This window comes from Malus domestica, chromosome 05, assembly GCF_042453785.1.
Source record: "Malus domestica chromosome 05, GDT2T_hap1".
Taxonomy (NCBI): domain Eukaryota; kingdom Viridiplantae; phylum Streptophyta; class Magnoliopsida; order Rosales; family Rosaceae; genus Malus; species Malus domestica.
The window spans coordinates 6549843-6563903 of record NC_091665.1 but is presented as its reverse complement, the minus strand read 5'-3'; the positions used below and the strand labels follow the sequence as shown (position 1 = coordinate 6563903).

General features: G+C 34.6%; 1 protein-coding gene across 1 annotated transcript; it reads left to right on the top strand.

Annotated features, from left to right (window-relative positions):
• Positions 1-3886: 3886 nt before the first annotated feature.
• Positions 3887-10734, top strand: LOC103443908 (putative laccase-9). The gene is made up of 7 exons (XM_029099013.2): positions 3887-4061; positions 4431-4582; positions 5368-5612; positions 7676-7801; positions 8719-9310; positions 9832-10184; positions 10451-10734. The coding sequence occupies exons 1-7, from the start codon at positions 3963-3965 to the stop codon at positions 10588-10590; spliced, it is 1707 nt and encodes a 568-aa protein (XP_028954846.1). The 5' UTR covers positions 3887-3962; the 3' UTR covers positions 10591-10734.
• Positions 10735-14061: the final 3327 nt, after the last annotated feature.

Here is a 14061-nt window from a genome sequence, read left to right as displayed (position 1 = left end):
AAATATAATCAATTGATGCATGAAAGAAAAGAAACAGTCAAAGGTTAAAACATAAACTATTTTTGAAATCTAAGTCATTGTTTCTGGAATTTAAGTCACTGTTTCTGGATTTTGGTTCTTTTCTTTCCAAATACAATGTTTGTTTGTGCACAAACAAAACAAACACTGTATCTAATTTTTTTTTCCAGAAATAGTGTTATGTTTTGAGTTCTCTAGAAACCGTTTTATGTTTTGGTTTCTACCATTAAACTTCTTTGAACTTGTTTCGGCGGCTTTGTTTTGATGAATGCTTCATTTTTCAACTTTGATTTGGTTGTTTTTGAAATGGGGGAATTCGATTTGATAGGAAGACAAGGAGTTATTATGGCAGTTTCGTGCTGGGTTGAGGTTGCTAACAATTAATAAAAAAAAGTACAACAAGGTGAATTTAAACAGAAGACCTTGTAATATCTGTAGGTCAAAGGCAAGCAATCTCATAGCCTTCATCCTTCTACAACAAACACATACCAAACAAACACTGAATTAAGCAAAGGTTTTCGACATTTCACAACAATACCAAAAATTAATGTCTACAACAATGCAGGCATTTCATCAAACAGTTTACAGGCAAACTCTCATACACAAACAGAACACTCACAAGGTAATCGAAATCACTGCAATTCAACGCCCGATTTCACTGGATCCAATTTTCGATCCCCTGTCTTGCTGTTGTCGTTGTCGTTCTTGGCGGGGGTTATGGCGGCACGGTGGTGGACACTTAGTTTTGGATGATTTTTTTATTAAACTTTGAGCCATTTTGGTTAAATAACATTTTGGGATGTTTTTTAGTTAAATATTTGTTGGCCCAAGCCCTTTTCATTAAAGCTCCCAATAACTAAATGATTACCTCGCATTTCCCAGTCAGGTTCCTTAAACATGAGCAGTTTTCATCTTCATACAACGTGGAATTGTAATAAAATATAAAGAATATAGAAGATTAAGGTAGAAAAGGACAATACTATGTATATAGATAGTATTAGTGAAAGTGGTCCTGCACAATGATGTGGGTTTTAAAACCGTACAAAACATGTAAAAAATTATGAATATATATACGATAGTCAATACTATTTACAAATATGTGAAAATCTACTCACAATTCTGTCTACAATAAGGACAAAATAGGAAATAATTTTGTCTTATCTACTACAACCCTATTTAATCGTCAAACATGTTTATCATGTGTTCAAAAAGTACACCATCTATCTATTAAAAATTTGCGACATGATGAATTGATGATAAGAGTATCTTTTATATTGTTGTCAATTGTTTTTATGCATATAATGAAAGTGAGGACTTGAAGCATGACCAAAATAACACTTCTATTTACAATTTCCTTGGTGGCCACATCAGGCTTCACCAGTGTAATAATTCCAAAACTGAGTGTATAAGAGGTGATTGTGGTAGAAAAAACCTGCTGTCTTCAGTCTTGATGAATTTTTACCAACAAATTAAGCCTTTGATCAATGACCAAAGCCACGTGCCTACAGAGGTGGGGGGAGGAGAGTTTGGCTAACTAGGTTTCCGATGCCTAAATCAGTTTTTTCTGAAAAGTGTGAGTTTAGGGCTTAATTGCATATCAAAAGCTTACAAGAAATTGGTGGAGAATGGGATACTCATAGTGAGATAGTCGACTACATGTGTCGACGTTCAGTTGGCCAAGCTGCGTCATCTGTTGGAATTATCTCAAGAAATCCTTGAGAAATTATCCCAAAGATATTATTTAATTAATAATTTCTTGGAATTATCTCGTGAAATCCTTGATTGGATTTAATGGTGATTTCTTACTTGATTGAGTTGGTATTCAATGATGAGAGTTTTAACGATAGGATTTGGTGATTAATCTTACCTTTAATACCTTTGACTTTTCTCCTTACCATGTGCATGAGCTTGGAGAAGTCGTAGTCAGCAGCTCATGTCTTCTTGAGGTTGAACTGTGCGTGGAACGGAGTATGTGGGCCTTGCCAATTTAATGAGGACATTTTCATGTTTTGTTGGTAAAAGTCCACTATCATCTCCATAATTTTTTGCTTCACAAATGCCCCTACACCTGTTGCGCTACACGTAAGAGGAGTAGGGGGTGTAGAAGTTCTAAAGTGAGTGGGTCTGCCAAAAATGGGTTCTTTGACTGAGCTTCAATCTCCTTTAAACCCTCACCAAATCGTACATGCAAGACATGAATCTTGACCTAGTGAGTGAGATTGGTGGTGGTTTGGGGTGTTTCTCGGTTGGGGTTTTTTTTGTGTGTGTGGGTAGGGCGGGGGTGACTTGTGCAGCTCTAGAAAAGAAAGGGTGAGATCGAGCAGAAGTGTGAGAGAGAGAGAACGATGCTAAGAAAGTGAGGAGACAACAAAATGAAATGGACGGATTGTTTACGAGCAAAATGCCAAAAAAAATAGACGATCCAAATTCATTTTCAGAAGTGCACCGTGCTTATGAACAATGCTTTAGAATATTTGGATTTTAGTATATAGATTGAATTTCTCGTCTTTTGAAAACAGTAAAGGAGTAGTACGAGTGACCAAGCAATTTTAACAAATAAAATTGTGGCGCAGCTGTCCGAAACAAATAATACTATATCTGATCATCTACGAGCTATATAGTCCTTTTGACTTTAGTAGAAGTGTAGAACTAAGTTGTTTTAGGTTTAATAACAGTAACAACGGGCCAAATGGCTGTTTTCTGGATTGCCGGTGCTTGACCCGGTATATATTATTTTTTTGACGAAAATATAGTCGTCTAATTTTAGTAATATAAAGCCTGTTTACGGAAAAAGCCTGTTTATACACCGTGAATGTCATTAAGTATAATGTAATACGAAAATGGAGCAGGTAATGTAATGAGAGTGCATTTTTGGACTCAACCCTCAAGCCATGAGCAGGTCAACTGCCTATTTGATCTTCATCAAGAGGCACGTGATTTCATGGCAAAAGAATATATATGCATACTACCTTGCAAAGTTACGATCCAAGCCAAGGATTAGCAGGTCGTTATTCAAGTTGTTCAATTAATTAAATTAGATGATACTAATTTCCAGGTCATACATAAAGTTTATACTCGAGAGGCTAAAAATTCTTAATTAGTTTAGACTAATTTGAATTAACTTCTAAAGAAAGTAGGAGTTTCACCATATGGATATAAGAAATTGTCCACTATTTATAAACACATTCAAGGTTCGTTCTTTCCCAAGGTGGATTCATATACTCTCAACACGCCCTCCTCACCCGTGGCGAATTTTCAAGCCGAACGGGTGGACAACACAAATGGAGTGATGTGGAGCACATGTGACCATTGAATTTCACACATACGTAGAACAACCTGCTCTTATACCATGAAGAAAATTTGGGTTCTAACCATAAAACCAATTGGTAACATTGGGAGTAGCCCGGCTACTTATAAGCATATGCAATGTCCCTTATTTTTTCAATGTGATGAGATTCATACTCTTAACACTTCATACATAAAATTTGTTAAATCCATACAGTAGCAGTACTTAATTGAAAAAAAGTATACAAGTTATATTACAAGGATTCAAACAGTACTATACCAAGGAATTGAAAAAAAAAAAAAAAAAAAAGGAAAGGGGAGGGAGAAAGATTCAAGGACCAATGTTAGTCTTGTTATTCAAGTATTAGGGCCTAAAGTTGTTACCAGCAAAGCATAGTTGCATTAGAATAAGCACCTATGTTTTTCTTGCCTTGTACACTTCGTTTTTCATGTGTTAGTGGTTTTTTTTATTGGTTAGGTACGTAAAAATAAAAATGTTCAATCGTGGGACGGAGTCGTATTAACTAATCAAATAAGCAACTTGCTACGAAGTCTTATTCTATAAATTGCAGTCGAGAGGAGATCCAACTCGCAAAACATCTCAAGGGCGACCTGAAGGACACAGGGTGGATAGTTAGGTTTCAGACAAACATCCGAAAATGGGGAACTATAACAACATGGGTTTCCTGGTCTTAGCTCTTGTAGGGTTTATTTTCCTGAGCAAGGCTAATGGCGCTATCCATTATTATGATTTCATTGTAAGTGCTTGCTACATATACTGCATGCAACTTTTTATTTTGAGAGGTGATATATTTGATTCTCGTTAATGCCGAGTTCAAACCAAGTTAGACTGTTTATTTTGAGAGGTGATATATTTGATTCTCGTTAATGCTGAGTTCAAACCAAGTTAATATCGTTTGTCCAAGTCCCTCACTCCTTAGTGTAATATGTGGGTGTATATAAGAAAATGTCTATTTTTTTATATTTACGGCATGGTAATATGGGAACTTTTTTTTATATGTTTTTTGGTTTCTATTTTTGTGATGAATATATAATCAATGTTCTCAGATCTTTTCTGGGTATTTCACTCAACAATGTTATTGACTAGTTAGTATGATATTGTGCAGGTGCAAGAAACAAATTTTACAAGGCTTTGTAGCACAAAGAGCATCTTAACTGTGAATGGAACTCTTCCAGGGCCAACTATCACTGTTAACAGAGGAGACACCGCTTTTATCAGTGTCCACAACCAAGGATATAACGGTCTCACCATTCACTGGTAAACTTCGCTCGCAGCCTCCCCTAATTGCAGACCAGCTAGCGCTCTGTGTGTGTGCGTGTTTTTTGGACATTGACCAAGAGTCATTGTAGTTGAAAGATAGAAAGCTTAGCTTGGTAGATATTGAATACGACTTGGCTGCTGAACATTTCAGCAGGAGGTCCTGCTTACACCCAATTCCGGATGGATAAGTGTCCATAATCAAAACTTGGACACTTGTCCACCCGGGATTGGGTGTAAGCAGGACCTCCTGCTAAAATGTTCAGCAACGAAGTAGCGTCCGTAGATATTTTACTAAAAATGAAAAAGAACGATGAATAATAAGTTTGGTGGAAAAATAATATGGATACTTGATAACTAGCTAGCTAAGTTCGTTTAGAATTTAGATCGATTGAGACTAATGAATAACTAATTAATACAATGGTAGTGTAGCCCTCTTTACTTTTAAGTAGAATGTTTTATGTTCGAATCTTGTAAATAGCAAGTCTGATAACACTTTGTTTGCTCACCCCACCCCTTAGAATATTATATATCATTGGACAGAAAATAAAAGAACTCAAGGACTGGAGGGTGAAGGAACACCTTAAATTTGGGTCTTCTGACTTTTGTATACGTTAGATGAATTCCCATCAATAGTTAAAATTTATTTTTGTATTGTTGTGTATCCATAGAAGAATTTGTTTGTATGGCTTTTAGCTTGTTTTGTTTCTGGTTTCTTAAACAAAAACAAAAACAGAACCTTCCAATTTAAATTGACTGCTCAATATGTTGTTTAATTTGTATAGGCATGGAGTGAAGCAACCAAGAAATCCATGGTCAGATGGACCTGAGAATATCACTCAGTGCCCTATTCAACCAGGAACGAACTTCACGTACGAAGTTATATTCTCTAGTGAAGAAGGAACATTATGGTGGCATGCTCACAGTGACTGGACACGCGCCACCGTCTATGGTGCCATTGTTATTCTACCGGCTGCCGGCACCACTTATCCATTTGCAACACCAGATGCACATGAAACAGTTATTCTTGGTACTTTCACTGTTTTAATTTCTATTAATTTTTTTAACTACTTAGTTATGACTATGTTACCATTTAGGCGTATAAAACTGTGGATTGATCACAATGCATGCAATTACTTAATACATGCACTACCTAACGGTCATATATGATCATATATGATATTCTCTCTTTTTAGTTGTATATCTAACCCGTTAAATGATGAATGTATTAAGCAAATACATGTACCCAAGCCAAATCCTGTTTTTAGTATATGTGAATTTGAAATACAAGGTTCGATAACATCTCTATTGTGAAAGTGATTTATTTTTGTATGTCTAAATAACTTTATTGATTAATTGTTAATTGCAAGTATCTTACTGAATATAAAATGAAAAGATTTATTTATAGGGAACTTTAATGAAAAACTTCTGGTACTGTTCATTTTAATTAAAAACCACATTTTTACACTAAAAAGTCAATCATGGTACTATTCACTTTACCTTTTATTTTGTTTTTATCTTTAAAACTCAAAGTTTTGAAGCTCTTTTTATTAATTTTCCTTTATTTATATTCCAACCTCCACGTTACTTTCCGTATTGTCGGATCTGTTCATTCTGGTATACGTACTTAATTTATGGTTTAGTGGTTAAGTAATCATCAGGTACTTAATTTATGGTTTAGTGGTTAAGTAATTATCAGGGCTATCTGGTCTCATCATTTGTAGAACATCACATGATTCGAAGAATGACATGACTGGGATTTGGAATGTAATGCGTGTACTTTTTATTCCATAGAACCTTCCAAAAGACACGCTCATTCTCTTTCTTTGTATTCATCGTTGTAAAGGCATTTTTATTTTGAATAATTCCTTCTTTTTTTTTAATAATTATATTAACATACAAAAGTCGTTATTTGTTATTCTTTCTTGCGTTTGCATACTTGCCTGCCATAACTACAACGTGATGTGGCACGCCAGATCAGAAAAAATGAACTTTTCTTCTTATTATGAAAAAATAAACTATTATTGTGGCCTTGTGGGGCAAAAATGTTACATCTTACAGTTGAACCATCGGATTTATCCTAGAGTAGGTAAATTATTAGATGGAAAAATTAGGTTCTCATCCTTCCTTTTACTACTCCATTGATTAAAATCCTATTTATTTTCAATTTTTGATCAAGGTCCTTGGTATTATTAAATCATTAATTATTTCAATAATAAAATATTTTTTATTTCTAAATATATTCATTTAATGTTAAAAATGTTACAATTAGTATATTTATATTTATGACTAAATTTTTTATCATATATTTTTATTTTTAGTTTGTATCCATTTTTAATTTGTAATTTTTTTTAATTTATACCCATATATTAATTTCTTTTGGTGCCCATATTTTTTAAAGTTTATCTGTATTTGTACCCATATTTTTTTTTATTTGTACTTTTTATTTTGCTAAATGTACCCATGCTAATTATATGTACCCATTCATGTAAAACTTTTTAATCTTAAAATGTACTCATTCTTAAATATACAAATTTGTTATATGTAAAATCTACCATTTTTTTAATATAAAATCTATTCAATTTTTTTCTAATCCATTTTTAAACTTATATGGGTACATTCTTTTTTTCTTTGATTTTAAAATGTATCTATGTTAAGTTTAACCGAATAAATTTACTAATGTTATTAAGCCTAATATCTTTCTTTTTTTTTGTGATTTTGAAGAATGTACCCATATTTTGATTTTTTTGGTTAATTTTGATGAATGTACCCATGTTTACACACACACACACACACACAAAATAGTAGATTATATTTTAATATTTTTAATCCCACAAATTATGGTTTTTTATTTAAAATCTCATTTATATAAACAACTAAAATTTCTAATTTTTAATTTAAAACAAATAGTAACGTACATAGAAATAAATTATCACATTAATTTCAAGGATCTCAATCAAAAATTAAAAACTAACAAGGTTTCAATCAAAGAATATTCATGACTAAGGACCGCATCCAAAGTCTCCCTTATTAGATTGTAAAAAATATATTAATATTAAAACTAAGCATCCAATTTCGATCATCTGCCTGCAGGATCATGGTTTAAGGGAGATGTGATGGAAATAATAGAAGAGGCTCTCTCAACAGGTGGCGATCCAAACATTTCAGATGCCTTCACAATTAACGGACAGCCTGGAGATTTATATAGTTGTTCCAATGGTAATACTAATTAAAGATCCAGCTTAATCTAGTTTAATAATATAAATGTTATCTTATTTATTCTTTCTTTGTTATTACTATATATGTTAGTTCTAAAAGCAAGAGTTGTCGGTTTCCAATTAGAGTTGACATTGAGGATGATAGTATATAAATTATAACACTACGATCCGCATAAATCATGAAGACTAGAAGGTGTCTATGTAATATTATAACATATAAAGACATACAAAGAGATGCTCATTGGCTTTTCTGACTTCTTGTTCAGTTGGCAAAACATATTGAACACTGAGTCGGAAGAAAACGATGGAAAATCATTATTCAAACTTCGCTTTTTCTGTAACCAAATCACTATTCATATTTGGTGCATGTAGTTTTCTTTATTTACATCGAAGTGTTTGTCAAGTCTACAATAGTTTTTTCATAAAATAAAAAATATTTTTTTTCAATTCAGTTATGATTGCAATTTTTCGTATTGCTTAGTAGTTCAGGCTATTGAAGAAAAATTGCAAACCCTAATCTATCATCTTTGGTTAGTCAAAAAACCATCTTATAAAAAAGAACATCAAATTTCTTAAAAACTTAATAGACATTTTGATTTCGTCCAGAATAGAATATATATATATATATTGCATAAAAAATTTCAAAGGAAAACGGCTCCCAAAATTAAAAGTAAGTTTAGCTTTATATGGTCTTTGCAAGTAAACATTAAGCGATAAACTCTCTATACGTCATCCCAAAATAATCTCCAAACTCCAAATACGTATCATCCGCTGGTACAGTACTAAGTGTTTTGATTCCTCCTAAACATAATATATTTCTGCAACCAACATAAACTTTCACGTGCATCATCCGTTAGGGTTTGTAGTGATTTTTGTAAAACAAGTACAACTTAATGGATTTCGTGTTATTGCATGCAGAGACAACATACCGATGGATGGTTGATTACGGTAAGACCTATCTTCTTCGGGTAATTAACGCGGTGATGAACGAAGAACAGTTCTTCGCCATCGCGAACCACAACCTCACAGTCGTAGCACAAGACGCAGCATACATAAAACCTATAACCACCTCTTACATCATGATAACTCCAGGCCAAACCATGGACATTTTAGTCACCGCAAACCAACCTCCCAGCCATTATTACATGGCTTCTCATCCTTTTATGGATGGAACTGGAGTTTCACATAACAACAGCACCACCACTGCAATTGTTCAATACAACGGCAACTACAGCACCCCATCAACCACTCCCTTTCCAACCCTTCCGTTGGAAGCCGATAACACAGCTGCTGATAACTTCACTAAGCAAATCAGGGCATTGGCAAGCAAAGAGCACCCTATTGATGTCCCATTAAAAATTCATTCCAGGATCTATATGACTATTGCAATCAATGAAAGAATTTGTGCCAATTCTTCATGTAAAGGCCCGAATGGAAATGCGCTTTCTGCAAGCTTAAACAACGTCAGTTTCGTGATTCCATCTGTTGATGTACTGCAAGCATATTATCGGTACGTACTAGTTTTTTGTTAATTATTGGTCATTTTCCGTAATTATTAATTAAGTTGTGATAGCTGCTATTGCTACTATTTTCAGTCATGTGTGTATGTTTTCCGGAATAGTAGGTTTCGGTTCATGAAGTTTGGTTCAATTAATTAAGAAATGCATTAATGCCTTCCAATGTGGGAGAAATTTCTATAACTACGTATGGGAACACCAACCACATGTATCATTCTATGTGTGACAATAACAGTAGACACGGTTGATATGTTCCACTTTTAGGATATATCAACAGAACATTTATTTATGAGTTATAATTTGAATGAACTTGTAACATCACGTGACCATGTTCTAAGTACACTGAAAAATTACGTAGTTGCACTTTATATTCTGGTCAATGATTGGTGGAAGTAACTAGTCTCATAAGAAACGGAGAAAAACCAAAGTAAAACTCCCATATTTGTCAATTAACAATTTGATTAACCTTATTTATTCCTAACAAAACTTAGACCTTATTTCTTAATTTGTACAGGGGTAACAATGGAGTCTACAGAACTAGTTTCCCAAACAAGCCACCTAATACTTACAACTACACTGGAGACGTGGGTAACAACACAATATACCCGAACTTTGGTACGAGGGTGAGAATGATCAAATATGGTGAAGGAGTTGAGATCATTTTCCAAGGAACCAACGTCATCGCACCTGAGAACCATCCAATGCATCTCCATGGTTTCAGCTTCTATTTGGTCGGAACTGGTTCCGGCAATTTTAACCATACAACATCGCCCAAGACCTACAATTTGGTTGACCCCCCAGAAGTAAACACCATTGCAGTTCCAAAGAATGGATGGGCAACCATCAGATTTAAAGCCGATAATCCTGGTAAGTTCTATAATTTTGAGCATCATGCAATAACCGTCACTATGTTACACGCATATAGTCTTTCTAATGCTAGTGAACGACTGTATTTTAGGGTCTAGTACTGATAATAAATACACAACGTTTTATGATATGGTTGGATTTGTTACACATATTGTGACCATGTCGCTCTCTTTTATAGCTACCTAATTAATGTGCATTTTACATGTTTGAGGTATTAGGTGCTTAGTTAAGAGGAACCACGAAACTAATTAATTATGATTTTGCAGGAGTATGGTTTATGCATTGTCATTTGGAAAGACATTCCAGCTGGGGGATGGATACTGTGCTCATAGTGAGGAATGGAAAGACCAAAGAAACCAAAATTCGCCCACCGCCTGCTTATATGCCTCCTTGTTCCAAGTCTTAGATAATTTAAAATTCTTTCTTTTGCTTTCTTTTCTTTCATTGATCTCAATTTAAATTTGTGTATTTAACTTTTACTTGTGAGAATAATTGTAAGATTCAAGTCTTTGCCTTTGAGTGATTTTATATATATACTAGTCATCCTGAAGTAGTAAATGGTAGTTTAACTGCTTAGGACTGATATTATGATCAATATTTCCAAACCCAAACCTCCTTCCTATAGTAAAACTGAAAATGTTAAAGAGCTACATGGCTAGTACTGCTTAAGCCAAGAGTACTAGCCCGATATATATGCTAACAACTTCAACATTTTCGTTCTCAATCTCTTTTCAGCTCTCATTTTCATCTTGAATTGTTGCTTGATGATCAGAGTGTAGCAGTAATGTTCAAAACATGAAATTTTGAATCTAAGGAATAAAAGTGAAGCGATGGGTTTTGGTTGCTTTCGGCAACCATCGCTAATTAAATTTGAATTGGCAGATCACCATTTCAAATTAATTGGCTGCCACCTTTTGGTTTTGGTAGCAGCCACCCCTTGGAATTTGCAGAGACTGGTTGTCTCTTCTTGGTTATTAAATAAGTGTCGTTGATCACTATTGCATATTAATCTAACGCCTAGCATTTGTCCATAACATCACAACTCTTCGATAAAGAGTGGTGATTATTAATCAAAGCAGTGCTTACTGCTTACGAACAGGTGTTGCACATTTTAAAGAGACACGAGAACCTCTATAAATAGAGGTTGTTTCCAGCATATTTGACATAACTAAAAAGTTCTGGTTCTCCTTGAAGAATCCCGTTGTTCTCTCTTCATAATATTCTCATACAGTCGTGCTCTCCAAGGTCCTCAGTTTGAGGTATTGAATTGTAAGTTGTGAGCTGTTTTTAGAAATAAGCTTTGATCTTAATTGTGTATTCACTTAGTCTAGAACATTGACAAGTGTAAAGCAAAGTAATGCAAGGCTATGAATGTTATGTGTGAGAATCCTAGATTATGATGGAATTGTTGCGAGTTATATATTATAGTTAAAGTGTAAATAGTAGTTTATTGTCCCACATTGGTGAAGTACATATGTAATATCAATTGTAACTCATATATATACTCCACTTTGGAGATTAATGAATATATAAGAAATTTCCAAATGTTGTCATAAATATTTTTGGTATTTACCAGGTTTAGTTTAATATTGGTATTTACCATATTTAGTTTAATATGGCATCAGAACAGTTCGCTCTTGGTGACTTGTGTGCTTTAATTTTGTGCCCACATCTTTCGTGATTTCTTTCGTTGAAAAAAAAAAAAAATAGTGTCACGCTACAGTGTGCGTGAATAGTGATCCTCTACAGTGTCGTAAACAGTGATTGCTACATTGCCATAAATAGTGCTTTGCTGCAGTCGTGAACAGTGATTGCTACAGTGTTCTGGTAAATTATTTTCATTCCGCTGCGAATCTTTTGTGCATTTATTGTTCATGATTTTGTTCAATGGCTTAATATAATTATAGTGTTGTTATGCATCTTGGTGGAACAGATAAATGGATAATTGATACTAGGGCCACTGATCATGTGACTAGTGATCCTAGAGTGTTTGATGAGTTATGTGACTATGTTCATGATCTGTATATTACTAGTGCAAATAGAGCACATTCCCCTGTGAAGGGTGAAAACACTATCTCTCTGACTCCAACCTTATCACTAGTCCGTGCTTTACTTGTTCCTGATGTTAGGTGCAATCTTTTGTCGGTAGGAAAACCTTTTGATACCTTATATTGTTCTGCTCACTTATACCTTACGTATTGTTATTTTCAAGATATTCAAACTCAGAAGATGATTGGTTGTGGTAAAATAATAGGGGGTTTGTACATCTTGACTATGGAGGATACTATTATTTCCAGTTCAAATACTCATCAAGTTTTAAGTGCTAAAGTGGATGACAGACAACAAATTTGGTTGTGGCATCGACGATTGGGACATCTATCATTTAGTGATATGAAGCATCTATTTCCTTTTTTGTTTCACACTTGTAGTGATTCAGAGTTCAAGTGTGAAACATGTGTCATGGCTAAAAGTCATCGTGTTTCCTTTCCCGTAAGTGATTCTAAAGTTACTTTGCCATTTGATTTGATACATTCTGATGTGTGGGGTCCGGCGAAAGTTACTTCTAATAGATTTCGTTGGTTTGTTACTTTTATTGATAATTGTACTCGGTTAACTTGGGTGTTTTTAATGAAGAATAAGAGTGATGTTTCATTACTTCTTTAAGAATTTTGTACAATGGTGTCTACTCAGTTTCAGACCAAAGTTAAGGTCTTTAGGTCTGATAACGGAGGAGAATATGTGAACCACACTTTTGCATGTTTTTTTCATGATCAAGGTATTATTCACTAGACGACTACTCCGTTTACACCCCAACAAAATGGTGTGTCCGAACAGAAGAATCGTCAAATAATAGAGGTTGCTCACTCCTTGATGTTGGATAAATGTGTTCCTAATCATTTGTGGGGTCATGCTGTTTTGGCTGCTGTGTATTTGATTAATCGTGTTCCAAGTTGGGTTCTTGATTTTCAGACACTGCGTGATGTGCTACAAACACATGTTTCTCTTGTTTCTGTATCAAAGCTTCCTCCGAAAGTGTTTGGGTGTATAGCATATGTGTATGTCTACTCTCATCACCGGAGTAAACTTGATGCATGTGCTTTCTGATGTGTCTTTATTAGGTATGATAACAATAAAAAAGGCTATAAGTGTTATCATCCTCCGACTCAAAAAACTTATATTACCATGGATGTCACCTTCTATGAGGAAGTTGCGTATTTTGTGAAGCTTTCTTCCGACTTCCACTTTAGGGAAAGAGGGGGAGTGAAGTGCATATTCGAAGAGATTGTATGGATGATGTGTTACAGGTAGAGTTGGGAACAGAACCTATTATATGTTGCGTGATACTGATCAGTCGACTACAGATAGTGATCGGTCACTTGTCATTCCCGGAACTATTTCTACTAACGACAGATTAGATGTGCCCAGCGAGCTGCCTGCTAGTATGTCTGACGAATTACCTTCTGATGATCGGTTGACTACTGCTGATATGTCTAACGAGTTGCCTGATGGTGGTTCGTCCAGTGATGATTCTTTAACAATTTGGTACAAAATGGTGGCATACATGAGGTAAATTTTGACGATTCTTCTACTTATCAGTTGCCTCCACGAGTTAATCATGGAAAACCTAAAGTACAATATGAGCTTGATATGCATGCCAAAGCCAAATATCCTATCAACAATTATGTGTCTACTTATCGCTTGTCCAAACCATATGCATCTTACATATGTCAACTATCTAGTGTATCAATTCCAACAAAATTTCAAGATGCTTTGTCTGACCCTAAGTGGGTTGATGCCATGAAGTTGAGATGGAAGCTTTGGAAAAGAATTCTACTTGGGATTTGGTTCTTTTACCAAACGGGAAGAAAGCCGTTGG